Genomic DNA, 26,748 nt, shown 5'->3' with positions numbered 1-26,748 from the left:
ATATCTTTTTTGAGATAAGGAGACCAGAATTGAACGCAAAACTCCAGCAAAACACCATGGAGCAATACAGGGGCATTATAACTTTCTCAGTCTTGTTAACCATTCCTTTTTTAATAATTCCTACCTTCCTGTTTGTTTTATTGGCTGCCGACGCACATTGAGTTGAAGGTTTCATCGTATTGTGTACAATGACAACCAGATCGTTTTCTTTGGCACTAACCCTCAAGGTGGACCCTAGCATCTGGTAACTATGATTCGGGGAAGGTTTATTCTTCCCATTGTGCATCACTTTGCATTTGTCCAAGTTAAATTTCATCTGCCACTTGGACTCCCAGTCTTCCAATTTTCCAAGGTCTGCCTGCAATTTTTCACAATCCGCATACGTTTTAACAACTTTGAACAGTTTAGTGTCATCTGCAAATTTATTTACCTCATTCATTGTTTCAACTTCCAGATCATTCATAAATAAATTAAATAGCACTGGTCCCAGTACAGACCCCTGCGGCACTCCACTGTTTACTCACCTCCTTTGAGAAAAATGACCATTTAACCCTACTCTTTTTTTCTATACGATAACTAATTCCTAATCCACAACTGAACTTGCCACCTATTCCATGACTCTGATTTTCTCAGGAGCCTCTCATGAAGAACTTTATCAAAAGCTTTCTGAAAATCTAGATGCACTACATCAACCGGCTCACCTTTATGCACATATTTATTAACACCTTCAAAGAAGTCAAGCAAATTGGTGAGGCAAGAGCTCCCTCGGCTGAACCCAGGCTGACTTCGTCTTGTTAAATCATAGTTGTCTACGTGTTCCACAGTTTTATTTTTTATAATTATTTTCATCATTTTGCCCAGCACTGAAGTCAGGCTTACCGGTCTGTAATTTCCCGGATCTGTCCGGACTCCTTTTTAAAAATCGGCATAACATTGGCAGCCCTCCAATCTTCAGGAGGATGATTTTAGTGGCAGGTTATAGATCACTAACAGCAGATCAACAATTTCATGTTTGAGTTCTTTTAGTACCCTGGGATGTATACCATCCGATCCAGATGATTTATCACTTTTTAACTTGTCGATTTGGCTTAGTGCATCTTCCAGATTCACCGAGATTTCTTTCAGTTCCTCTGCATCATCACCCATGAAAACCTTTTCCGGTTCAGATAGATCTCTTACATCTTCTTTCGTAAAGACCGAAGTAAATAATTCATTCAGTCTGTCCGCTATGGCCTTATCCTCCCTGAGCTCCCCTTTTGCTCCTTGATCATTCACTGGTCCCACAGATTTCCTCACAGGTTTTCTGATTTTGATGTACCTAAAAAATTATTAGTTTTTGCCACTTTTGCAAGTTTCTCTTTATATTCTTTCTTAGCTTTCTTTATGAATGCTTTGCATCTAACTTGCCAGTGTTTGTGTCTCTTATTTTTTTTCATTCAGATCATTTTTCCATTCTTTAAAGGATGGTTTTTTTGGCTCTAGTAGCCTCTTTCACTTCACCTTTTAACCACACCGACTCTTGTTTCCTCTTCTTTGCACCTTAGCTGATACGTGGATATCTGGTCTGATCTGGTCTGGTCTGGGCTTCCACAATGCCATTGGCATGGCTTTATCCCATGCAAGATGCCTTTAACAAGCACTTTGCTTTCCCAAAGATGGATTCCTCAGTGTCACAGGTCACTAAGCGTAGTTCTCTCCCCAGTGATGGGGGAATTGTCCTGAAGGATGTTCGGGACCAACGTGTGTATTTTGTCCTTAAGTGTCTGTTTGATTCAGGAGCTGCTGGTGTTAGTGCAGCATTGGCCTCTTCTTTCATAGCCCAGGCATTCCATCTAAACTGTGCCATGTGGTGCTTCATAATTTGGATTTCATAATCTCAGGAGTGGATTATATGACTGATGCCTTGTATGACATCTTGAAAGTCTTTACTAACCTTTTTGCCTATTCTGTTTCAGCTCGCAGGATGCTTTGGATCTGGCAGTCTTCTAAAGTGACATTGAGCCGGTTGCCCTTTAAGGGACAGCTGCTGTTTGACCACAGTCTGGATGACTTTATAGCCATTATGCAGGATCACAGGCTCAAGTCACTGCCTTTGAATAGATCCCGCCCTTCTAGGGGTTTGAGGCATCCTAATTAGAGAATGACATGGTGGCTGTTACCCGTCAAAACAGTGGGGAGGGGAAGTGCTCACTGCGGGCACGGGGACAATGCCATCCTCCGCCCCGTGGAGTGTTGAATGGCCTTGTCTCTGCAGTTAAGGGAGGGAACTCGCGTGGTCCCCTCCCTCCTTCCTACCTACTGGCCGAATCTATCTTCCTCCCTCCCTCCTTACCTTCGCAGCGCGTTAGTTTTCAAAGTAATTTGCTCAAGATGGCCGAGCCTGCCTGCAATCACGTGTGTCTGTGGGCTGAAGCTTCTCTTCTGATGCAACTTCTGGTTGCATCATAGGAGAAGCTTGGAAGCTTAGAAGGATGCAACTCACAGTATGTAACATGCATCTTCTCTAAGATTTTAGTTAAACCAGTCAATGAAAGCAATTGAAAGGAAGATCAGCCTGATCTCCCTATTACCATCTCAACCCTTTCCTCCTCTCCCTCAATTAATAATATTAATAGCTTTATTTATATCCCGTCATACCTTTTCAGTTCAAGATGGTGTATAAGAGGTGCTGTAAGGACTGTTAGGTAACATCAATTAGAATTGGGGAGGTGGCATAGGGTAGGAGGAAGAGGCTTGCAGATTTGGAGGATCAGGTGAATTTGTCAAATAGGTGGTTTTTTAGTGATTTTCTGAAAGAGTGGTATGTTAGAGAGTTCAGGATTAGGTCACTTAAGGTGTTGTTCCAGACCCCTGCTTGAAAGGAGAGTGTTCTATTGAGGAATCTTTTGAATTTGCATCCTTTGGGGGAAAGGAATGCGAACAGCAGTGTTCTGCATGGGAAGCGGAGTTTGTCCTGCAGGATGAGGTGTTTCAGGAGGTAGGTAGATGGGTGCGGTGCCGACAAGAGTCTTGAAGCAGAGGCAGTTGAATTTGAAAATTATTCTTGTAGTATGGGGTGATGTGGTCAGATTTTTTCAAGCCAAAGATTAGTCGGATGGCTGTGTTCTGGATAAGTCTCAATTTCTTGATAGTTTTTTTGTGAGATCCTAGGTAGATTATGTTGCAATAGTCCAGTGGGCTTAGGACCAGAGATTGGACCAACAGTCTGAATGAAGTGAAATCGAAAGAATGGTTTTAGCGTGCAAAGTTTCCATAGTAAGTGGAAGCATTTTTTGATTAGGATGTTGGTATGGGCTTCAAGTGTCAGTTGCTGGTCTAGGGTTAGGCCTAGGATTTTGATGGTTGAGTTGATTGGGAAGTTTCTTCCATTTAGGTCGATAGTAGATACAGTTGGTTTGTTTGTCGGGGAGGCCATAAATATTTTGGTCTTTTCTGAGTTTAATTTTAGTTTGGAGTTTGTCGACCATTGTTCTGCTTGGTTGATGATAGATGCGATGAAGTGACTGGTTTCAGTTGACAGTGCAGAGATGAGGACAATGATTGTGATGTCATCCGCCTAGATGTGAGATTGGAGGTTCAGTTTGGATAGTTCCTGTCCTAAGGAGGCCATGTACAGATTAAAAAGGGTGGGGGATAAGGGGAAGCCTTGAGGGACACCACAGGAGTTGGTTCAAGCCTGGAAGTAGGTTTGTCGCTGATGACTTGGTAGGATCAGTTTTTTAGGAAGCCTTTAAAACAGTTACGTATTTGGCCCGAGATACCTATGGCGTCTAGACAGCTGAGTAGGTTGTCGTGGCCAACCAGGTCGAAGGCACTGCTAAGGTCAGGATGATTTTAGTGCTGGAGTATCAGTGCGTTTTTCCCAGAGCTGAGTAGTTGTGCGATGTGATCTATGATGGAGGCTAAGGCTGTTTCGGTGCTGTGGAATGAGTACCTGATTGGTACTCGTGAAGTATAGAGAGTTTATCTAGGTAGTTTGTAAGGGCATGGTTATCAGACCTTCCATCAGTTTGGTGAAGAAGGGCATGTTGGCTATTGGTCTGTAGTTGGATGTTATTGATATAGGATCTTTGTGGTTCTTTACAATAGGCGAGATGAGGATGTAGCCAAGATATGTTGGGAATTCATTGTTTGCCATTAGTTGAGATATCCATTCAAAGAGCATGATCTTGAAGGGGGTGGGGGCTGCTCTCATGATGGAGGGTGTGCAGTTGTCTAGGTGGCAGAAGGTTTTGGCGTATTTATTGTAGAGCTGGGTCGAATCTGAGAGTGTGGGTGAGGTTGTTGGGAGGGGACTGGAAGATGGGTTTTAGAAGGAGGCTCTGAGATTGAGAACTTTTGACTTGAAGTGAAGTGCGAAGTTCTCAGCAGTAGGTAGTTTTGTGAAGGAGGATCTTTTGAGATGATCAATTTCCAGTAGTGAGTTGATTAATCTGAGTAGTTCTATACTGTTGGTAATGGGGTTCCTATTTTGTTGGAGTAGAAGGTACGTTGTTTTTCCTTGGTGATTCTTTTGTACTCATGGATTTTGGATCTCCATATTGCTTTGTCCTCCTCCTCCTTTGTTTTGTTCCAGATTCTTTCAAGTTGGCGTGCTTTTGTTTTGAGTGAGGTTAGTTCCGTGTCATATCATCCGTCTATTAGGTGTCGTCTTTGTTTGCCTTTCTTTAGTTTGGCGATTTTGTCTAGGATCTGATTGCTGAGGGTGATCCAGTTGGAGTTGAAATCTATTTCTGAGTTTGGGTTGGATAGTAGGTCAAAGTGGGACCAAAATTCTGTGGGATTGAGGGAGGGTCTGAAGGTTGTTGTTGGGTAATCCTTTCTGTGCTTTGTTGATGTGGAGGAGGGGAGTGTTGCTCCATAGTATTTTAAAGTTGTCCCTTAGGTGGTCAGACCAGATGGTGTCTGTCCAGGTAACATCTGATGTGAGAGGATTGAGGGTCTTTGGATGAGAGAGAAATAAGATCTAGATGGTGACCTTTCTGGTGGGTGGGGGTCACAAGGGGGATGTTACTATTCCCATACCTGTATGTAAAGATATAACCTTAGTGATAAAATATTAAGCCCTCTGCATCTCATAAAATTTGCTTTAATTCTCTAAATTTTCCCCTTGTTAAAGATGAAACCATGGAAAAAAGTTGTTTAGCTGGCACCTCAGCTTCTTTAATCTTTTAAAAAATATTCTTTTTTTTGCCTTTTTAACTGCGTATTATAATTTTGTAAATTTATTTATTTTATTTTTAAAATTTCTATACTGTCTAAAAGCCTAAACAGTGTATAAAATGTTACATACATAAGTTTTAAAACAAAATAAAAAATAAATGATCAGGTCCCTGCCGTGACCCTAATGAGGAACGTGATCAAAAGACTTGTCTGTTAGAGAAGTGGGGTTTGAAACTAGACTTTCCAGAACCACTATTTACAGAAGTAAGTTTATTGAAATCATACCTTAAGATGAATAACTATTTATAGTGTAGCATGCATGATTAATACTTTTACTTTAATAAAAGCTTTTACTTTTGGCATTCTATGCACTTATCTGTGACATTTGTCTTACAGAACATTGAACTAAAGGTAGAGGTGGAAAGTCTGAAGCATGAGCTACTGGAGAAGCAAAATTTACTCATCAAAGCTTTGTAAGTTAATGCATTTTTTGTTTTGTTTTGTTTTTTTTAAAATCTTTATTCATTTTCAATTCTTCAACAAGTATACAATGTTATAATGAATAATATACAGAATCACTTGTACATCCTAACCAATATTCTTTAAGTATTATAAAAATCCCTCCCCCTCCCATCCTTCCCCACATCAACAATGAATTCCTGCAAAACATCTACTATACCCCTTATTTATTATAATGTTTCAAATACATAAAGGTGTCTAATCATTTGAATATATAATCAGTGGCCCCAAAATCTTTTTAAAATTAGCATAATGTCCATTTTGTAAAGCAATGACTCTTTCCATCTTGTATATATGACATACAGAATTCCACCAAAAGGTATAATTGAGTCTTGTATAATCTTTCCAGTTCCTAGTAATATGCTGAATGGCAACTCCTGTCAAAATTAGTAATAATTTATTATTGGACATTGAAATTTGACTTTTAAACCTCATTGAAGTTCCAAATAAAATTGTATCATACGACAAGGCAACAAAATTTTCTAATAGTGAATTAATTTGGGGCCAAATTGATTTCCAAAAGGAATTAATGCAAGGACAGAAAAATATTAAATGATCTAAAGTCCCTGCATCCTTATTGTAATGCCAACATCTATTAGACTTGGAACTATCTAATTTTTGTAAACGAACTGGGGTCCAAAAAGCTCTATGTAACAAAAAAAACCATGTTTGTCTCATAGATGCCGACATTGTAGATTTTATTCTTCAAGACCAAATTCGTGCCCACTGAGATGCAGAAATTTGATGCTTGATCTCAATGCTCCAAATATCCCTCAAACCAGTTTTCTGTTTTTTATTCAAATATTCATATAGTAATTTATACCACTGTGCGGCTTGGTAACCTAAGAAATTCACCTGAAAGCATAGGAATTCTAAACTATACTGATTATTAAGATTCTTTCATTCAGGGAACCCCCTCCTGAATAGCCTGCTTCAGCTGCAACCATTTAAAATTTTGTGTCTTATTTAAACCATATTTATGTTGCAACTGTGAAAAACTAAGCAGTGAACCATTAATATAATATCATTCAAAGTTCGAATACCTCCAATTATCCATTGCTTCCAGACGATTTGAAATCCGCCAATTTTAATCTTGGAGTTTACCCAAATGGATTGATGTAACGATTTAGAAATTGGAATAGGTGACAAATTACTAACATAACGTAAAGTTTTCCAGGTATCAATCAAAATCCTATTCTCTTTATGTGCAAATATATTTTATTGAGCTCAAGAAAACAGCAAACAGGAAACCAATCGAATACAAACAAGCTCAGCTTTTTAGAATACAGAAAAAAAAAAAAAACCCATCCCAACACAACCCACCCCAAAATAAAGAACCCCCTCCCCAGGGTCCTCCTTCCAAATACATCACAACCAGAGAAAAGTATACAAAAAGCAATTTAAATAGGCAGAACAATAGATAACAAGATACAAAAATTCAACAGTTCAGCAAGCGGCTTCGGGCCAACGGGGTCATCGTTGCCCAGAAGGGTTCCCAAGTGTGTTGAAAGACCCGGACAAGGAGAGAAGAAAGGTCCAACACATCTCTCCGTTCCCACATCAAGAGGGTAATCATTCGGCAGCGCCAAAGAGAGTAATCAGGAGCCGTATCCTCAAGCCAGTTCAGCAAGATACATTTCAAAGCCACCAAGACAGTCCATTTAAGGAAAGCTGCAGCACCTCGCCCATGAGGGAAATAGTGAGGAACAATTCCAAACAATAATAAAGGGGAGCGACAAATGGTAATTTTCCATATACGCTCCACAAAGGCAAATACTGCATTCCAAAAAACTTGAATAGCTGGGCAAGTCCAAAACATGTGTCCCAAGCTCGCTTCTGGAGCTTGGCATCTAAGACAAGCAGCGGTGTCACGAAGGTGGGATGTATGCCCTCTTCGGAGAGATGTATAGGAGAAAAACTAACTTATAATGTTGTTCCCAAAACGTGGTATATTTTCGAAAGGCTGGCAACCTATGGACTGCCTGCGAGAGTTCATCATCCGGTAGGGCCACAGCAAGGTCACGAGCCCAGGCGTCCCGTAATTTGGTATGATCAAACAAGGGGGACTCATCCTTCAAGTGGCGATGATGGAATTTAAGAGGGACTGGAAGTTGAGAATCAATGGTGAAAGCTGTGGAGAGCAACTCATGACAAGAAGCAGTCAGAGAATTGGAAGGTAAAGATGAAATATAATGATGAATTTGCATATAAGCAAAATAATCAGTAGAGGGGAGATCAAACTCCTCTCGCAATTGTGCAAAAGGCTTTATTTTGCCATCATCATCAACCAACTGAAAAACGTAGTGAATCCCCCTTGTTTCCCACCGAGCAAAACTCGGCCCATCAATCCCTGGCATGAAGGAGTTATTGTAGCGGATAGGCAAAAAGGGAGTCACAGAAGCTGAAAGAGCGTGGAATTTACAGACCCAGCGCCAAACCTTCAAGTTCAAGTTCACTTTATTTTTGATGAATCGCCTATTTAAAACATTCTAAGCGATGTACAATTAAAAACAAGTTATAAGAGAACATACAGTCATATTAGTAATACATTAATATTTGTTAAATAATTACATAAAACAGAAAAGATCTCTATATATAATGTTAAAAACAAACATGAAAAGAGGGGAAGAGGGGAAAAAGTTACAAATTATTCTCTTGATGGAGGAAAAAAACATATATTAGGGAAAAAAAAACAAAGGGAGGGGAAGAAAAGAGAAGAAAAAAAAAAAAAAAGAGATTATTTAATCGGTAAAGGCATCATTGAATAAAAAAGTTTTTAAAAGTTTTTTAAAAGAGACAAGATCTCTATCCTTTCTAATAAAAAGAGGTAGAGTGTTCCAGAGTTGGGGAGCTAAAACAGAGAACATATCGTTTCTCCTTGTTCCCACAATTTTTAAGGAAGGGACCAATAATAACTCTTGTTGTGACGATCGAAGGGATCGGTTAGAATGATATGGAATAATCATTCTAGATATAAATTGAGGGGTATTATATAGTAGGACCTTAAAGACTAGAAATGCTATTTTAAACGTTATTCGATGGTTAATAGGTAGCCAGTGTGATTTAATAAGAAGGGGTGTTATGTGGTCATATTTTTTTGCTTTATGTATAAGTTTTATGGCAGTATTTTGGATTATTTGAAGTCTTTTCTTTTCTTTTTGAGAGATATTATATAATAAAGAATTACAGTAGTCTAATTTGGAAATAATCATAGAATGAACAAGAATATTAACAGATTTTGGTTCTAAGAAGGATGAAATAGATCTTATCAAACGTAATTTGTAAAAACAGGATTTGACCGTTTGACTTATGTGATCATGAAAAGATAGGTTCGTATCAATAGTAACTCCTAAAATTTTTATGGATGAAACAGATTCAATTGGGTTATTTTCAAGCAAAAAAGGGGATATTGGTCTAATGTCTTTTTTCCATGTAAATAGCATTGTTTGTGTTTTTTGTATATTTAGTGAGAGTTTATTGTTGCAGAGCCAGTTTTTTATTATATCCAATTTGGCGTTGATGGCTATAATTTCATCATTATTTTCGGGATCAAGTGGGTGAAGAAGTTGAATATCATCGGCATAGGAAAATGAGGTAAAGCCCAGTGATTGACAAATAGTAAGAAAAGGTGAAAGAAAGATATTGAATAAAAGAGGAGATAGAATAGAACCTTGAGGTATACCAAAAGGCGAAGTGTAAGGGGTAGAGTAATCTTCTTTGATTATGACAGTTGAAAATCGATTGGAAAGAAAAGATTGAAACCATTCCAGTACCTGTCCTCCAATACCGAAGGATTCCAAATGATTGAGTAGTAGAGCGTGATCTATAGTGTCGAAGGCCGCTGAGAGATCCAAAGAAAAAAGGGCAACCGATCTGTGGTGGTCTAAGTAGTAATGAATATTAGATACCAAGCCTAGCATTGAATATTCTGTATTATGGTGTTTCCTGAAGCCCGTTTGGTTAGGGTGCAATACGTTTGGTTAGGGTGCAGACTCAATAAAGTCTGTAAGTTGTTCAAAAACCAATTTTTCTGTTACTTTTGCTAGGAAAGGCAAGTTTGAAATTGGGCGATAGTTGGTAACATCATTACAATCAGCATTGTATTTTTTCACTATTGGGGTGACGATAGCTTTTTTCCAATTGAGAGGAACCGTGGATGTGAGAAAACTATTTTTGATAAGTGACTGTATAAAGGGACCAAAGCAAGAAATGAATTTTTTCAAGTAGAATGGGGAGATTAATTCTGAACGAGAATTTTTTAATTTAATTCTTTGGAGGACCCCTTCTATTTCTTTTATAGATGGAATTTTAAAATTTAAGCATTTAGATGTTGGTAGCGTGAATTTAGTGTTTTTATACAAAGAGTCGTCAACTTTATTTGTAGTAAAAGTTTCTCGTATTAGTGCAATTTTTTTACAGAAGTACCGTATTTTCACGCAAATAACGCGCACCCGTATAAAACGCGCACACGGGTATAGCGCGCAGAAATCACGATGATATGTACAAAAACTTTGGTATACCGCGCTCACGGGTATACCGCGCATGCTGCCCGACGCTCCTTTCGCCCGCCCTGACTTTCCGACTCTCCGTTCACCCCCCCTGACTTCCGTGCACTGACCCCCTTGAAGGTCTGTCCCCATCCTGAAAGCCTGATGCCCCCCCCCCCGACGTCCGATACATCCCTCCCCCCGAAGGACCGCCGACTCCCCAACAATATCGGGCCAGGAGGGAGCCCAAATCCTCCTGGCCACGGCGACCCCCTAACCCCACCCCGCACTACATTACGGGCAGGAGGGATCCCAGGCCCTCCTGCCCTCGACGCAAACCCCCCTCCTCCCAACGACCGCCCCCCCCCAAGAACCTCCGACCGCCCCCCCAGCCGACCCGCGACCCCCCCTGGCGACCCCCACGACCCCCCCACCCCCCTTCCCCGTACCTTTGGTAGTTGGGCCAGAAGGGAGCCCAAACCCTCCTGGCCACGGCGACCCCCTAACCCCACCCCGCACTACATTACGGGCAGGAGGGATCCCAGGCCCTCCTGCCCTCGACGCAAACCCCCCTCCCCCCCAACGACCGCCCCCCCAAGAACCTCCGACCGCTCCCCCAGCCGACCCGCGACCCCCCTGGCGACCCCCACGACCCCCCCACCCCCCTTCCCCGTACCTTTGGTAGTTGGCCGGACAGACGGGAGCCAAACCCGCCTGTCCGGCAGGCAGCCAACGAAGGAATGAGGCCGGATTGGCCCATCCATCCTAAAGCTCCGCCTACTGGTGGGGCCTAAGGCGCGTGGGCCAATCAGAATAGGCCCTGGAGCCTTAGGTCCCACCTGGGGGCGCGGCCTGAGGCACATGGTCGGGTTGGGCCCATGTGCCTCAGGCCGCGCCCCCAGGTGGGACCTAAGGCTCCAGGGCCTATTCTGATTGGCCCACGCGCCTTAGGCCCCACCAGTAGGCGGAGCTTTAGGATGGATGGGCCAATCCGGCCTCATTCCTTCGTTGGCTGCCTGCCGGACAGGCGGGTTTGGCTCCCGTCTGTCCGGCCAACTACCAAAGGTACGGGGAAGGGGGGTGGGGGGGTCGTGGGGGTCGCCAGGGGGATCGCGGGTCGGCTGGGGGGCGGTCGGAGGTTCTTGGGGGGGGGCGGTCGTTGGGGGGGAGGGGGGTTTGCGTCGAGGGCAGGAGGGCCTGGGATCCCTCCTGCCCGTAATGTAGTGCGGGGTGGGGTTAGGGGGTCGCCGTGGCCAGGAGGGTTTGGGCTCCCTTCTGGCCCGATATTGTCGGGAAGTCGGCGGTCCTTCGGGGTGGGGGTGCGAGTGGTCCTGCCGGGGGGGGGGGATGTATCGGACGTCGGGGAGTCGGCCGGGCAAGAGGGCTTGGGCTCCCTCTTGCTCCGATCGTGGATGCGGGTGCGGGTGGGAGCGCGTGCGAGCGGTCGTTCGGGGTGGGGGTGCGAGTGGTCCTGCCGGGGGGGGGGATGTATCGGACGTCGGGGAGTCGGCCGGGCAAGAGGGCTTGGGCTCCCTCTTGCTCCGATCGTGGATGCGGGTGCGGGTGGGAGCGCGTGCGAGCGGTCGTTCGGGGTGGGGGTGCGAGCGGTCCTGCTGGGGGGGGGTGAATCGGGCACTATGTTTTAAAACTTTTGTATACCGCGCTCACGCATATAACGCGCGAGGGGTATGCGCGGTAGGTAAAAACGCGTATAACGCGCGCGTTATATGCGTGAAAATACGGTAATCAGCTAAATCTTGAGCTTTGAGTGTATTTTCCAGGGTTTTATTATTATTTTTTTTAAACTCAGGAGTAATGGATTTAAGAATTAAGAATATTTCAGAGCTATTATTGGCCTTATAAATTTTATTGGAGTAGTAATGTTTTTTTGCTTGATTAATTTTATTTTTATAAAAGTGTGATTGTTCTTTATAGCGTTGTAAATTAATTGAAGTTTTTGATGAACGCCATTTTCTTTCCAGTGCACGGAGTTGTGTCTTAATAATAGATAGTTCCGTAGTATACCATGGATTACGAGCTTTACGAGTAGGAATAATTTTAGAGATTAATGGTGATTTTTCGTTCAGAGAGGATTCTAGTAAAGAGTTCCAAGAGAGAAGTTGATCGTCAACAGAATCAAAGTTAGGAATATTTATGGAAGGGCTGAAAAAAGGAGAAATATCAGAGGTTTCTAGTTTAGAAAAATCTCTGAAAGTGATTTTTTTTGAGTCGGGAGAAGAGACTGTTTCTATTGGGTAGGTATAACAACAATCAATAGAGATCAAGTGGTGATCAGACCATGGGACTGGAGAAATACAAGGTATATATTGTGATTTAGTGGTAAATATCATGTCAAGGGTATGTTTTGAGGAGTGGGTAGGTTCCCTTATGTGTGTAACCAAATCTAAGGTTTCAATAAACTTAAACATGTCAGTTGTATACGGATTATTAAGGTTATCAAAGTGGATATTGAAATCGCCTAAGATTATAGAGCAAGTAGAAGCTGAACAGAAATCAAATAGTAGGTTTTGTAAAGAAAATAATTTAGTGTGATCTATAGGAGGGGGAATGTAGAGTAAAAGGAGATCAGTTTTTGGGTTCTGATTAATTTGGACATGTAAGAATTCAATGACAGTATTATTAATAGATTGATCACGTATTGAAATTAGGTTTTTTTGAAAAATAATAGCAACTCCTCCTCCCTTACGATTTAAGCGATGATTCCAATAATAGTCATAGTTTGGAGGACAGCAGTATGATAGGAACGCCTCATCACCGGATGTAAGCCATGTCTCTGTAATACATAGAATCTGAAGACTCTGAAGAAGGATAACATCTTTTAATAAATGATGTTTATTTCGGATAGATCTAGAGTTTATAAGACCAATTTTTAGAGATTGATTAGTGAAAGGAGAATGATTTTGAAAAGTTTTTAATTTAAAGTTGTTTGAACTTAAAGAGGAGGTTGGAACTGCTAAGAGGGATTGGGGAGAGCGTTTAACAGATATGGATGAAGTAGGTCTAGAGGGCCTATTCCCCCACAAGACTGAGATATTGTTAGATGGCATATTTGAAAAGCCTGAGTTAAACTGATTATGTATACAGAAGGTGCAAAGTATCAGAATAATTAGACTAATAATATTAAAGGGTAGCGATTTGAAAATATCCTCAAGGGACGGTGAAGCACTTTTGCAAAGAGAGGTTCAGGCACACGAGAATGAAGATAAGCACTAAAGTGAATAGAGCGAAAACAAAAAAGTTCTAGAAAAATATTAGTGAACACCGAAGTGCCCCTAAAAAAGTCATTAATGTGGCGCATGCCACAACCAACTGTCAAGTAATGGAGATTCAATAAACCCAATCCACCCCTATACCACGGAACCACGGCCCTCTTGTAAGGCATGCGAGGCCGTTTCCCAGACCAAAGGAATCTCTGAACCAAGCGTTCTAACCGTTTCTCATCTCGAGAAGACAAGTAAAGAGGAAGTACCTGAAAAACATATAGCCAACAGGGGACAATAAGCATGTTGTAAATATGTACCCGACCCAAGAGCGAAAAAGGAAGAGATCCCCATAACTGCAATTTGTTCTGAAGGGCCTGAAACAGCGGTTCTACATTTAAATGATACAATTGAGATAAGTCCAGAGAATGAAGACCCCCAAGTATTTCAAGTGAGAGTCCGCCCAACGAAGAGGAAATGTACCCCTCCATCGGGAACGCAAATTGGGGGGGGGGGGGAATGGCAAGGCCAAGGACTTATCCAAATTAAGAGACAGGCCAGAATAAAAGCCAAATTCGGAAATGAGATCCAATGCAGTCGGTAAAGAATCCTCAGGTCTAGTGAGAATCAAGAACATATCATCCGCAAATGTCAATGTCTTCAGTTCAATCCCGTCAACACAAAGACCCCTCACTTCCGCAAATCCCCGAAGAGTACACAGCAAGGGTTCTAAAGAAAGCAGAAACAGTAAGGGGGAAAGAGGGCAGCCCTGCCGAGTACCAAGGAGAACAGGGAAAGAATCCATTCGGGTCCCATTAACTAAAAGGGAAGCCCGCGGGTTAGAGTAAAGAGAACTTATAGCATCAAGGTAGAAATCCCCCAAGCCAACATGTTCTAGAGTGCGAAACAAGAAAGACCAATGGATACTATCAAACGCCTTAGAGGCATCAAGGCTGAAAAACAGAGCCGGAATCTGAGAAGAAGAACAGTGGGCAAGGGCAAAAAGAACCTTGCTGACATTACAGACAGATTGATGCCCCCGGACAAACCCAACTTGGTCCTCATGAATAAGTGCAGGAAGAAGTGGAGCAAGACGATCGGCCAACATGCGGGCAAAAAGCTTGAGATCTACGTTGATCAAAGAGATGGGACGGTAGGATCCCGGGGAATCAGCCTCCTTGCCAGGCTTCAGCAAGAGAGAGATAAGTGCCTCATTGGCATAACGTGGAAAAGAGCCCTGAGCAATAGCAGTGTTAAAGTATGCCAACAAAGAGCCACAAAGATGAGAAGAGAGAAGTCGGTAAAAGTCACCCGAAAAGCCATCCGGTCCGGGAGCCTTGTCAGAATGGAGAGTTCTAATAGCAGATTCCAATCAGCCTCCCTGAAGGGGTCATTAAGAGAAGAAACTACATCATCAGGTAGGCGAGGAAGGCCAGAGGACTGAATATAATCCGTCAATAAGTCTGAAGAGACTTAATCGGGAGCAGCATTTAACTGGCTGAAAAAGTCAAAGAGCACTCTGGAAACATCATCCGTTTTAGTCACCACCCCCCCACTCGGGGTCCGAAGAGACAAGATCGGTTTTCTAGGAGCCTCAATTTTGATCAAGCGGGCCATGAGACGCCCAGGTTTATTGCCAAATCACTGAAAGCGGTGTTTATAAAATGCCTGCCACCGTTGGGAACGAGAATGAAGTAACGAGTTCAAAGCCTCCTTGGTAGACAAGTAGCATTCTCGAGTCACCTGTGAGGGAGTCAAATGAAAAGACTGCTTAGCCACCCGTAGAGCCCGCTCTAAATTAATAATTCCTTTATTGATATGCCTATTACGAGCACTCAGAAAAGAAATAATTTGTCCCCGAATCACAGTCTTACCCGCCTCCCAAAACAATATAGGATCATTCAAGTGGGAAGCATTGTTAGCGGAATAGTCCTCCCATTGAGCCTGCAGAAAGGTTATGAAATTCCTTGTCCTTAGCAAGGTAGGCGGGAAAGCGCCAAAAGGGAGTCCAGATATACTCAGAATCCAGAGAGATATCAACCCAAATCTATGCCCCAAATCTTTAAATATTCTTATTCACTCGTTGGTAATAGCAAAATTGGACTACTGCAATGCACTCTTTAAAGGGATAGCATTAAATGAGATCAAACGTCTCCAAATTATTCAAAACGTCTCTATTAAACTTATAACTAACTCTAGAAAGTTTGATCATGTTACTCCTCTTTTAATAAAAGCACATTGGCTCCCAGTCACTCATCGAATAACTTATAAACTCTGTCTACTCACCTTCAAGGCTTTACTCAATAAAACTCCAGCTTTTATCTATAAATTATTAATCCCATACAATCTGACTAGAACATTAAGGTCCAATGAGCAAAATTTACTAACCATTCCTTCACTCAAGATCATTAATACAAGACGGCAATTCATTTTTTCAGTAACTGCGCCACAGATTTGGAACGTCCTCCAAATCTATCTACGAAATGAGCGTGATCTGGGAAAATTTAAAAGTAATTTAAAAACATTTCTTTTTAAAGATGCATTTGGCATTTGATTTATTAATTTTTAAACTGTTGTTTTAAATCTTAAATTTTACTGTTACATACCTTCCCAATGTTTTTTTCCTTTGTTTGTTCTACTTTTCTATCATGAATTGTATTTCACTTCCCTTTTTTACCTTTTGTTACGAATATGTTGAACTATTTCTAATATTATGTTATTATTCAAGTTTGATTTGTATTATATGTTTAATCTTTTTTAAAGTTTGTATTGTATTGTTTCCCTCTGAATGTATTTTAAATTGTACATCGCTTTGAATTATGATTAAGCGATTAATCAAAAAATCATTAAACTTGAAACTTGAGTATGGTCCGAAATATTCAGGGGAGCCGATCTCAGCCGATTGGACATATGGGAACAATGTCGAGGACAGAAAAATATGATCAATCTGGGACCATGTCCCATGGGCCCGAGATAGATGAGTATAGTCTCGAACTTCAGGATGTAAGAGACGTCAAAGGTCTATCACAGAAAGAGAATCACAAAAGTCAGAAAGAAGATGACCCTTAGCCCCCAATGAAGCAACAGAGGTACCAGACTTGTCCAGGTCCGGTTGCAGTACCAAATTGAAGTCACCCAAGATAAGAAGCTGGTCCCCAGAAAAACGAGAGCAGAGTTGAAACAAACACTGTAAAAAAGCGGATTCCCCCGAGTTAGGACCATAAACCACAAGTAAGAGATAAGAACGAGCACCCAAAGTAAGGCGCAGAAGCAAAGATCTCCCATCAGGGGCCTTATCCAAAACCTGTACCCCAAGAGGCGAGGATTTGCGGACCAACACTGCAACCCCACTATGGCGGCCCTGGGAGGAAGCATAATAAACCTCCCCCACCCAAGAGCGGGCTAATTTAAGGTGCTCCACATCAGTAAGGCGAGTTTCCTGAAAACAAGCAATATCTGAGCGATAGCGCTGCAAAGCAGCCAAAATTTTGGACCGCTTAATCGGAGAGGAAATACCCCCAACATTCCAAGAGGTTAGTCTAAAAGAGGTACTCAAGTCAGGAGGAGAAGATAGAAACAGCTCTGAAAAGGCAAAGAATAAGAGAAATATTCTACTCCAAGGGCCCAGCCACCCTCCAGAGCAGTATTACCAATTGTACAGCAAAACCTAAAAGGAAAAACGTGATAAGTTGAAGTCATTAGAGTTCTATCAGACATACCGAAGGAGGACCCCCCATCCCAACCCAAAACCCACCCCTTCCCATCCACCCCGAATCCCCCAGAAATCCCAAAAACCCCACCACAAACACCCACCCTAACCCGCAGACCCGGAATGGGGAAGAAGCCATGTAAAGATGTAACAAGGGCCCCCAGTCCCACCCACCCCCTGAAACCTAGCAAAACTAATGTCCCTTGCACATATACCTAAGAGTCCAGTCACTCACCTTCCACCTCTTACTCCCCCTCAAACTCCCCGCACAAGGGTAGTAACTGTAAGGCAAAGGCCGCACACTGCCCTAGAAACAGCAAACCTTACAGCCCATCCAGAGATATTTACTAAAAGTCGCACACAACCGCTCATCAAAGGTCCACACACACAACAACCAAACCAACCATCCCAGCCCAAAACAGTGTCTAAAAGCAGAAAGAAATGTAGAACCCCACGCACACTAAAATCCAGAACTCCCCACAAGTAATGCAGTCCCCATCTATCAATCCAAACAAACAAACAACCCCCCACCGCAAACAAAACTCCCCTAACATTTTACAGACTCCCCTGACAGAATCTTCCCAAATCAAACAATGGCAAGAGGGCAAATGAAGGCAGCAGTAAGTCCCAGACCTCCTGGAAGCAGGCCCTCCCGGCTGAGCAGTGAAAGATGTCCATGAAATATTGGAGCATTGCTGTGCCACCCCAGACAGCGGGGGAGAGAGAAGACTCAACTGAGAGGCCAAAGGCCATAACACAGTAACTCCAGATTGAGATCTTCCCCAAGAAACCAACACTCAAGAATCCACCGAGAGGGGACTGTCAGAAGATAAAACAGTAAATCTCCCGGGAGGCTAGCCAGGTGGGACCACACATCTCCAGCCAGTCCAGCATTGCCAGTTGGGTCCAACCCTGGCATAAGATGGGGGGAGGGGGAACCCCTACAATGGGGCCAGATAGCAAAACTCGAGTCTTTAACAACAAGTAGGCCCCCCCCCCCTGAGAGGGGAAACAACCAGCCAGGATGGAAGAACCACATTAAGAAGAGAAGTGCTGCAATGAAGACAAAATCCTTATGATGCTGAGGACGGGCCAGCCTCTCCCGGAAGGGTATCCAAGTATGCTTGCGCGTCCTCCGCCAAGGTGTAGCTCCTCCATCCGGTAGCCGTCCAGATCCTCAATAGAGCAGGGTAGTTGAGCTGAAAGCGCTGTTTGCGCTCAAATAAGGCAGAGCAAACTCTGGAAAACCGACGCCGTCGTTCCTGTAAGGCAGGGGAATAGTCCTGGAACAAGCGTACCGGGGCCCCTTCATAGGTTAGCATGTTGCGATTCTTTCTATAAGTATGCATCAATTCCGCCTTATATGCTGAGTTAAGGACTTTGAAAATAGTAACCCGCGCACGGGTATGGTCCTCATGTTTCCTCCCAAGACGGTGGGCGCGCTCCAGTCGTAAGGGCCCCATTCCAGCAGGGAGCGGTAATTCTGCCTAGAGCAGGACTCCAGAGCAGTGAGCAAGCGAGATTCTGAAACCGCCTCAAGTAGCCCAATTAGACGCAGATTATCACGTCTCGAGCGGTTTTCCAGGTCTTCTATTTTATCCTCCTGGCGCCGAAGCTGAGCCTTGAGGGAGGCAAGGTCTGCCGCAGAAACTGATTGGGCCTCCTCCACATGGTTGACTCGGGTCTCCAATTCCCCGGTGCGGCGGGTAGTATCCGTGAGAAGGGATTCCAGGGAGGAGAGCTGGGTGGAAAGCTGGTCAAAGCGAGCATCCAGAGCTCGCACCACCGAAGCAGACAATGCCTCTATGTGAACCGCCGATAAGGGAAGCGCGGAACCCGCTTCGGCTGCCACCGCCATCTTTGAGTCAGCCCGCGAGGCTCTCACCTCTCAATCCTTTGCAGCGCGGCTCCCTTTTCCACTCATGACTGGGCTACTCGATTGAAGAAAGCGTTCCATGCAGCGCTAATGCAAGATACCAAAATTAAGAGTAGATTCGCAGGTAAGCTAGGTGCAGGGGGACCCGGGGCCCCGGAGCCCGAGCAATGCACGTCTTGCTCGGCTCAGCACATCACGTGACCCCTCCTATTCTCTTTATATTTCCTAGGTATCTTTATACTAAGCAAATGAACCAGATATAAAGGAAACAGGAGTCGCCATTCTAAATATAACCAATCTGGGACATTCTCCATGAGCTCTGGGAGGACCCAATACATACCCTGACATAGAATATAGGCTTGATGATACCTATAAAAATTTGGAAAATTTACCCCTCCCTCCATAATTGATTTCTGTAAAGATACTAAAGCAATTCTTGGTCTTTTATCCAACCAAACAAATTTTGTAAGAATACCATTTAACTTTTTATAAAAGGACCCCTGAAAAAAAACTGGTATCATACTCATTTGATAGCAAATCACAGTCAGTATCATCATTTTAATAGTTTGAACTCTCCCCCACCATGATAAATGCAACGGATTCCACTTCTCACACATTTCTGTTACTTTTTTTAACAAAAGTCTTTCATTCTCCTTCACCGTATCTTCAATATTTTTAATAATGATGCCTAAATATTTTAGACCATCATCTTTCCAGACAAAAGTAAATGAATCGAATAAGCTTTTGGCACAGTGAACATTAAGCGGGAGGACTTCAGACTTACTCCAATTAATCTTATATCCTGAAAACTTTCCAAATTTCTCTATCAATTCAAGTAAGCATGGAATGGTGGACTCTGGATTCCTCAAATAAAGCAGTATATCATCTGCATAAGCAGAAAGTTTATATTCCCAATTCAAATAAGGAATACCCTGTATCCCCTTTGCTTGATTAATAGCAATTAACAAGGGTTCTAAAACAACATCAAAGAGCAATGGAGACAAGGGACAACCCTGTCTAACCCCCCTTCGCAAGTTAAACCGATCCGATAAACTATTGTTAATGTATAATCTTGCACCAGGAGAGCTTTACAGCGTCTGGATCATTTGAATGAAACCAGAACCCACCCCAAACCATTCCAATGCTTGATACATAAAATTCCATTCTACCCTATCAAAGGCCTTTTCCGCATCCAAAGAAACCAAGAAAGCCGGATCATTCACTTTTTTTGTTAAATTTAAAGTATGAAAAGCCAGTCTAGTATTATGAGAAGAATGTCTCCTTGCAACAAATCCTGTTTGGTGAATATCAATAATAAAAGGGAGAGCTTTTGTCAATCTTAAAGCCAATAATTTGGCAATAATTTTCCCATCCACATTTATTAATGAAATCGGCCTGTAGTTTGAAACCAAAGTGGGATCTCTGTTTGGTTTTGGCAAAACAATAACCAAGGAATCTGCCATAGTACCTGAAATACAACCTTTAGTCAGTTGATATTGATATAAATTTAACAAATATGGTAAAAGAGTAATTTGAAATGACTTATAGAATTCTAGAGTATATCCATCACCACCTGGAGCGGATCCAGCTCTAAGAAATTTCAATGCTATTTCTAATTCTTTTAGAGATATAGGTTCTTCTAAACTTCCTTTTATATACTCAGGAATTTTTGGTCCATTAATTAAATTTAAAAATTCTAAACAATCTTGTTCTTTGTTTCTATAAGTCTCAGAAGAATATAGGTCCTTATAGAAAGTAAGAAACTGTTGTAAAATATGCTCATTTTTAGTATGTATTTCACCTTTATTATCTTTTACAATAATTTTTGTTTTCCTTTTTTTGCTTTAAGATAGTTTGCTAGTAATTTCCCTGCCTTATTTGAATTTCCATAATACTGAGCTTGCTGATAAAACAAATCATTTCTTACAAACTTTGACGATAATTCATTATATTTTTCTTTAGCTTTTAATAAAATTTGTAGTGTACTCTGTTCCCATCTGCTAATTAATTTATTTTCCAAAATCTTAATTTATTTTTCCAAATCATAAAATTGTTTTTTAAGTTGTTTTCTAATATAAGCCAAATATGAAATAATATGTCCTTTGCATCCCACAACACTTCAATATTAATATCATCAGAGGCGTTCATTTGAAAAAATTCAATTATTTTTAATTTAAATCTTCAAGGAATTTTGAATCTGCAATCAAAGTATTATCAAACCTCCAAATCGGCTTAGCATCAACTTGCTCGTCCACTTGTAATTCAATCCAAACACCACCATGATCAGATAAAATGATAGGATCTATGATGGCTTTTATTATTTTCTGAGCTATTTTATTTGAAACAAAAATATAATCAATCCTTGAAAAAGAATTTTGAACCTGTGAACAAAAGGAAAATTCCCAATCACCAAAATGAAGAATACGCCATATATCTATCAAATCACAAGATTGAACCAAATTATCTAAACCTAATGATTTCATAATCCTACTTGGATTCTTATCCACTATTGGATCCATTACAGCATTGAAATCTCCAGCCACCACTAAATTAGAGGCAGCCAGTGGGAGTAATAATTGTTGTAAAGTCTGATCACTTTTTAATATCATTAACATATACTACTTTTCAAAACCTAAATCATAATAAACAACAAATAATTAACTTTAGAAACTACAATAACCTCTCTTCAGAATTAATCAGTTCTTCATTCGACCTAGATTTTACTAATTTTAAATCCAACACCTTAGATGACCTAACTAATTCTTGGAACACAGCTATAAAATCTTTTTTGAACATCCATGCTCCTTTACAAACTAAAGTAATCTCTGCTCGCAAAATGCATAATCCGTGGTTTACAGCTGAACTTTCCCTCATTAAAAAACAAGTGAGATCTTTAGAACGTAAGTGGAGGAAAGATAAAACTCAAATTAATCTACAAATGTACAATGAGCAATCTAAATTTTATAAAATGAAGATAAATCAAGCAAAAAAGAAATTCTATTCAGACAAAATATTCAAAGCTAAAAATCCATCGGTACTTTATACAATATTAAATTCATTAACAATTCCAAAAGTTAAACAACAACCTGAAGCGGCAAATTCCAGTCCCACTTCCCAAGAACTTGCAGATCACTTTATTGAGAAAATTAACAAAATTTGTAAAACCTTTACATTAAACCAGCCTTTAACAGATGAGTACAACCAAACTGTTTCAGAATCACTAATTTCTAAGTGTTCAAGATTTAATTTACCCAGTTTAAAAGAAATTGAATCCATCTTCAAATCTATTAATATTAAGGGATCTAAAGCTGACTTAATTCCACCATTCATTCTAAAGCAACATTTTGATATTTTTGGACCTTTCATTCACATTTTAGTTACTGAAAGCCTGAACCAAAACACGGTACCGCTAGCATGGAAGAAATCCATTATTCGTCCTATTGTCAAAGATAAAAACGTTAGCCTTGATAACTTATCCAATTACAGGCCCATAACAAATATTCCTTTCTTAGCCAAATTGACATAAAAAGTAGTCTTCAATCAAATTTCGGATTTTGTAGAGAAAACTAACGTGCTGCACCCTAATCAAACGGGTTTTAGACATCACCATAGTACAGAACTTTCATTGATCGGTATGACCACTTCAATTCAATACTTTTTAGATCATCACCAGTCAACTCTGTTAATCTCTATCGATCTATCAGCGGCTTTTGATACGATCGATCACCAACTACTTCTTCACAGATTGCAATCCATTGGCATTACTGAACAAGTTCTTTCTTGGTTTACATCTTATTTAACAAATCGCACTTCGGCTGTTTTCTTCAAAGACTCAACTTCAAATTACTCATTAACTACGCATGGGGTTCCTCAAGGGTCGATTCTTTCCCCTTTATTATTTAATATTTTCCTTGCCCCACTAGTCACTCTTTGTCAATCCGTGGGTTTTCAAGTTTATGCATATACTGACGATATTCAGCTTCTGCACCCAATAGATGCAAATAAAATGTCTGATATCCAGGAGATTAATGAAAAACTTGATCTAGTTTATCAATGGCTAAATACAAACAAACTGTCACTTAATATCAAAAAATCTAATATTATGTTATTCCCATGGAAAGAAAATTTCACTCTCATAGCTCCTATTACAATAAAAAAATGTCCCTCTACAACCAGTTAACCGTATAAAAATTTTAGGGGTGACTTTTGATAACAAACTTAACTTTCACGATCATATCAGTACTATCGTTAAAACAACCTTCTATAGATTACGTAAGATTCGAGCAATTTCAAAATTTCTATGTCCGAAGTCATTAAATATTCTCATTCACTCCTTGGTGATTTCCAAACTAGATTATTGCAACGCACTTTTTAAAGGAATATCATTGAATGAAATTAAACGCCTTCAAATCATTCAAAACGTCTCTATTAAGCTTATAACCAAATCCAGGAAATTTGATCATGTTACACCTCTTTTGAAAGACGCACACTGGCTTCCAATCACTCATCGAATAACATATAAACTTTGCTTGCTCACTTTCAAAACTCTTCTCAATAAAACACCGGCATTTATATACAAACTACTAATCCCTTACTATCCGTGCAGAACCTTAAGATCCAACGAACAAAATTTACTGACTATTCCTTCGCTCAAGATTATTAGCACAAGACGGCAGTTTATTTTTTCTGTAACCGCTCCACAGATTTGGAACGCACTTCCAATTTACCTACGAAATATCTATTAATTTAGTGACTATTGTTTTTTTTTTTTATATTTCATTATTCATTTTCCTCATGTGTTTTCCCTTTTTTTGTTCTACTTTTCTATCATGAATTGTATTTCACTTCCCTTCATTACCTTTTGTTATGCGTATATTGGACTATTTTAAATTTAATGTTATTTAAAGTCTGTAATGTTTGTTTCCCTCTGAATGTATTTTAAATTGTACATCACTTAGAATTATGATTAAGCGATTAATCAAATGAACTATTAAACTTGAAACTTGAAACTTAAAAAACTCCATTTGATTCGTATTTGGAGCATAAATATTGAACAAATCAAGGGTATTATTTCCCATGCTCATTTTGATATGTACCCACCTTCCTAAGGGGTCCGAAGCAACCATTTGGAAATTCGCTGAACACTTTCTACTAACTAAGATAGCAACCCCCGCTTTTTTCCCAACTGCTGGAGCAAAAAAACTTTTAGAGATCCAATCCCCTTCCAGCTTCCTAGATTCAATAATTGACAGATGCGTCTCTTGAATGAAATAAATATCAACATTTTGCTTTTTAAGGAAATCTAACATTTTCTTCTTTTTAATCATGTGATTAAGGCCATTGACATTTAATGAAAAAAGCTTAATCATCAACTAAAATATGGAAATACCTATAATAGTATGCATGCTTAATCAACTTGAAATGACTAGACACCAGCACCTTCATGAAAACGAATAATAAATTAATTAAATAACAAACCCCTTTATTCCCTAAAATCATCTTTATCAATAATATAAAAGAATTCCCCCTCCCTATAAATGGTTAAACTTGTAACACGCATAGGATATGTAACCCATTCACTCCCCCCAGGCAACGTAAACTCCAATCCATTTTCTTATAAAAATGATAACATAAATCAATTCATTAATGCCATAAATATTCATACAACAATTCATTTGTTTCATAAAATAAATAATCATATTATCAATCAAATTCATGTTGACTATATAGATCAATTATACTACATCACAGAGACTTATTAATACCCCAAATACTAGCATTAGAACTCATTTGATCCCCTTTAACTATATTCTTCTTTAAAACAAAAATTTTAAATATCTTCATAATATGCATTCTATATCTTGTTTAAAAGCTTTTTTTTTAAAAAAAAAAAACAAATATACACTACCCTAACACATTTTAAAATATATCATTAAAATCCCCTCATCCAATTCATTAAAATGAAGACATTAAACACATATTTTATATCCATCCTCATATTCAAATACTTATCATACTTAAGCATAGCACATACAATATTATAGTTGGAAAATCAAATAAGTAATTCATAACTTCCATATTCCAAAATCAGCTAATGAAAGCAGCAATTAATCCTAGAATTATAACTAATAAGGAATAATCACTGATACCTTCCTAAATCAATCACAACTGACATATCACACATACATCTAGATTATCCTAAAGGAAATAAATTAGTTCAAAAACACATTTAACTGTATTTCCTTGTAATCTTTGACACCAATTGATAAAACCTAAACATGACTGATAGACAATACATTAAGACCAAATAACATACAACATTCAAGACATCACCAACCCATAAAACATGTCACATAAAACAAGCCATGGGGCTGGACAATTTACACCCACGAGTGCTCAGAGAGCTATGCGATGTTCTAGCGAAACCGTTAGCCATGCTCTTCAATCTCTCCCTAAGTACGGGGAGAGTCCCCCTGGACTGGAAAACAGCTAACGTCGTTCCTCTGCACAAAAAGGGATGCAGAGCAGAGACTGCGAATTACCGACCAGTGAGTCTCATGGAAACTCTACTCAAAGGTAAATTAGACACGATTTTGGATGAGGGAGACCTAAGGGATCCCCGTCAACATGGATTCACTAGGGGTAGGTCATGCCAATCCAATCTTATTAGCTTCTTCGATTGGGTGACGGGAAAGCTAGACCTGGGAGAGTCTCTGGACATAGTGTACTTGGATTTCAGCAAAGCGTTTGACAGTGTCCCGCACCGCAGACTATTAAACAAGATGAAGTCGATGGGTCTAGGCGAGAAGCTAACTGCATGGGTAAATGATTGGCTGAGTGGAAGACTTCAGAGGGTGGTGGTCAATGGCACCCTCTCTGAGACATCGGAGGTGACTAGCGGAGTGCCGCAGGGCTCGGTCCTGGGACCATCCCTTTTCAACATATTCATAAGAGACTTGACCCAAGGGCTTCAGGGTAAAGTAACACTGTTCGCCGATGACGCCAAACTGTGTAATATAGTAAGTGAAAACAATCTTAAGGATAGTAGGACGCAAGATCTGATCACGTTGGAAAACTGGTCCTCGACATGGCAGCTGGGCTTCAACGCAAAGAAATGTAAAGTCATGCATCTCGGCTGCGGAAACCCATGCAAAACTTACACCTTGAATGGAGAAACACTAGCTAGGACTTCAGAAGAACGGGACTTGGGAGTAATCGTCAGCGCAGACATGAAGGCTGCCAAACAAGTGGCAGGCCTCATCCAAGGCAAGGCAAATGTTGGGATGTATCAATAGAGGCTTCATCAGCCGCAAACCTGAAGTCATAATGCCGCTCTACAGAACCATGGTGAGACCTCACCTGGAATACTGTGTGCAATTTTGGAGACCACACTACCGAAAAGATGTGCTTCGAGCTGAATCGGTCCAGCGAATGGCCACTAGAATGGTCTCCGGACTCAAGAGTCTCCCATACGAGGAAAGACTGGACAAACTGCAGCTCTACACTCTTGAGGAGCGTAGAGAAAGGGGAGACATGATTGAGACGTTTAAGTACATCACAGGACGTGTCGAGGTGGAAGACGACATCTTCTTTCCCAAAGGACCCTCGGTCACAAGGGGGCACCCGCTCAAACTCAGAGGAGGGAAATTTAATGGTGACACCAGGAAGTACTTCTTCACAGAAAGGGTGGTGGATCACTGGAACAAACTTCCGGTGCAGGTGATCAAGGCCACCAGCGTGCTCGACTTTAAGAATAAATGGGACATCCAGTGG

At 40.8% G+C, this 26,748-nt stretch overlaps 1 protein-coding gene across 5 annotated transcripts in view; it reads left to right on the top strand.

Annotated features, from left to right (window-relative positions):
* The window catches only part of LOC117367981 (CDK5 regulatory subunit-associated protein 2-like), a 372,935-nt gene that overhangs the window by 53,697 nt on the left and 292,490 nt on the right, over nucleotides 1-26,748 (top strand). For all 5 annotated transcript variants that reach the window (XM_033961149.1, XM_033961147.1, XM_033961146.1 and 2 more), the window contains one exon: nucleotides 5,560-5,636. In XM_033961149.1, the coding sequence (XP_033817040.1) occupies nucleotides 5,560-5,636 (77 nt within the window). The remainder of the gene's footprint in view (nucleotides 1-5,559; nucleotides 5,637-26,748) is intronic.

The sequence above is a fragment of the Geotrypetes seraphini genome, chromosome 10 (assembly GCF_902459505.1).
Source record: "Geotrypetes seraphini chromosome 10, aGeoSer1.1, whole genome shotgun sequence".
Taxonomy (NCBI): domain Eukaryota; kingdom Metazoa; phylum Chordata; class Amphibia; order Gymnophiona; family Dermophiidae; genus Geotrypetes; species Geotrypetes seraphini.
Note: the sequence above shows the minus strand (reverse complement) of the source record. Positions and strands in the feature narration are given on the sequence as shown.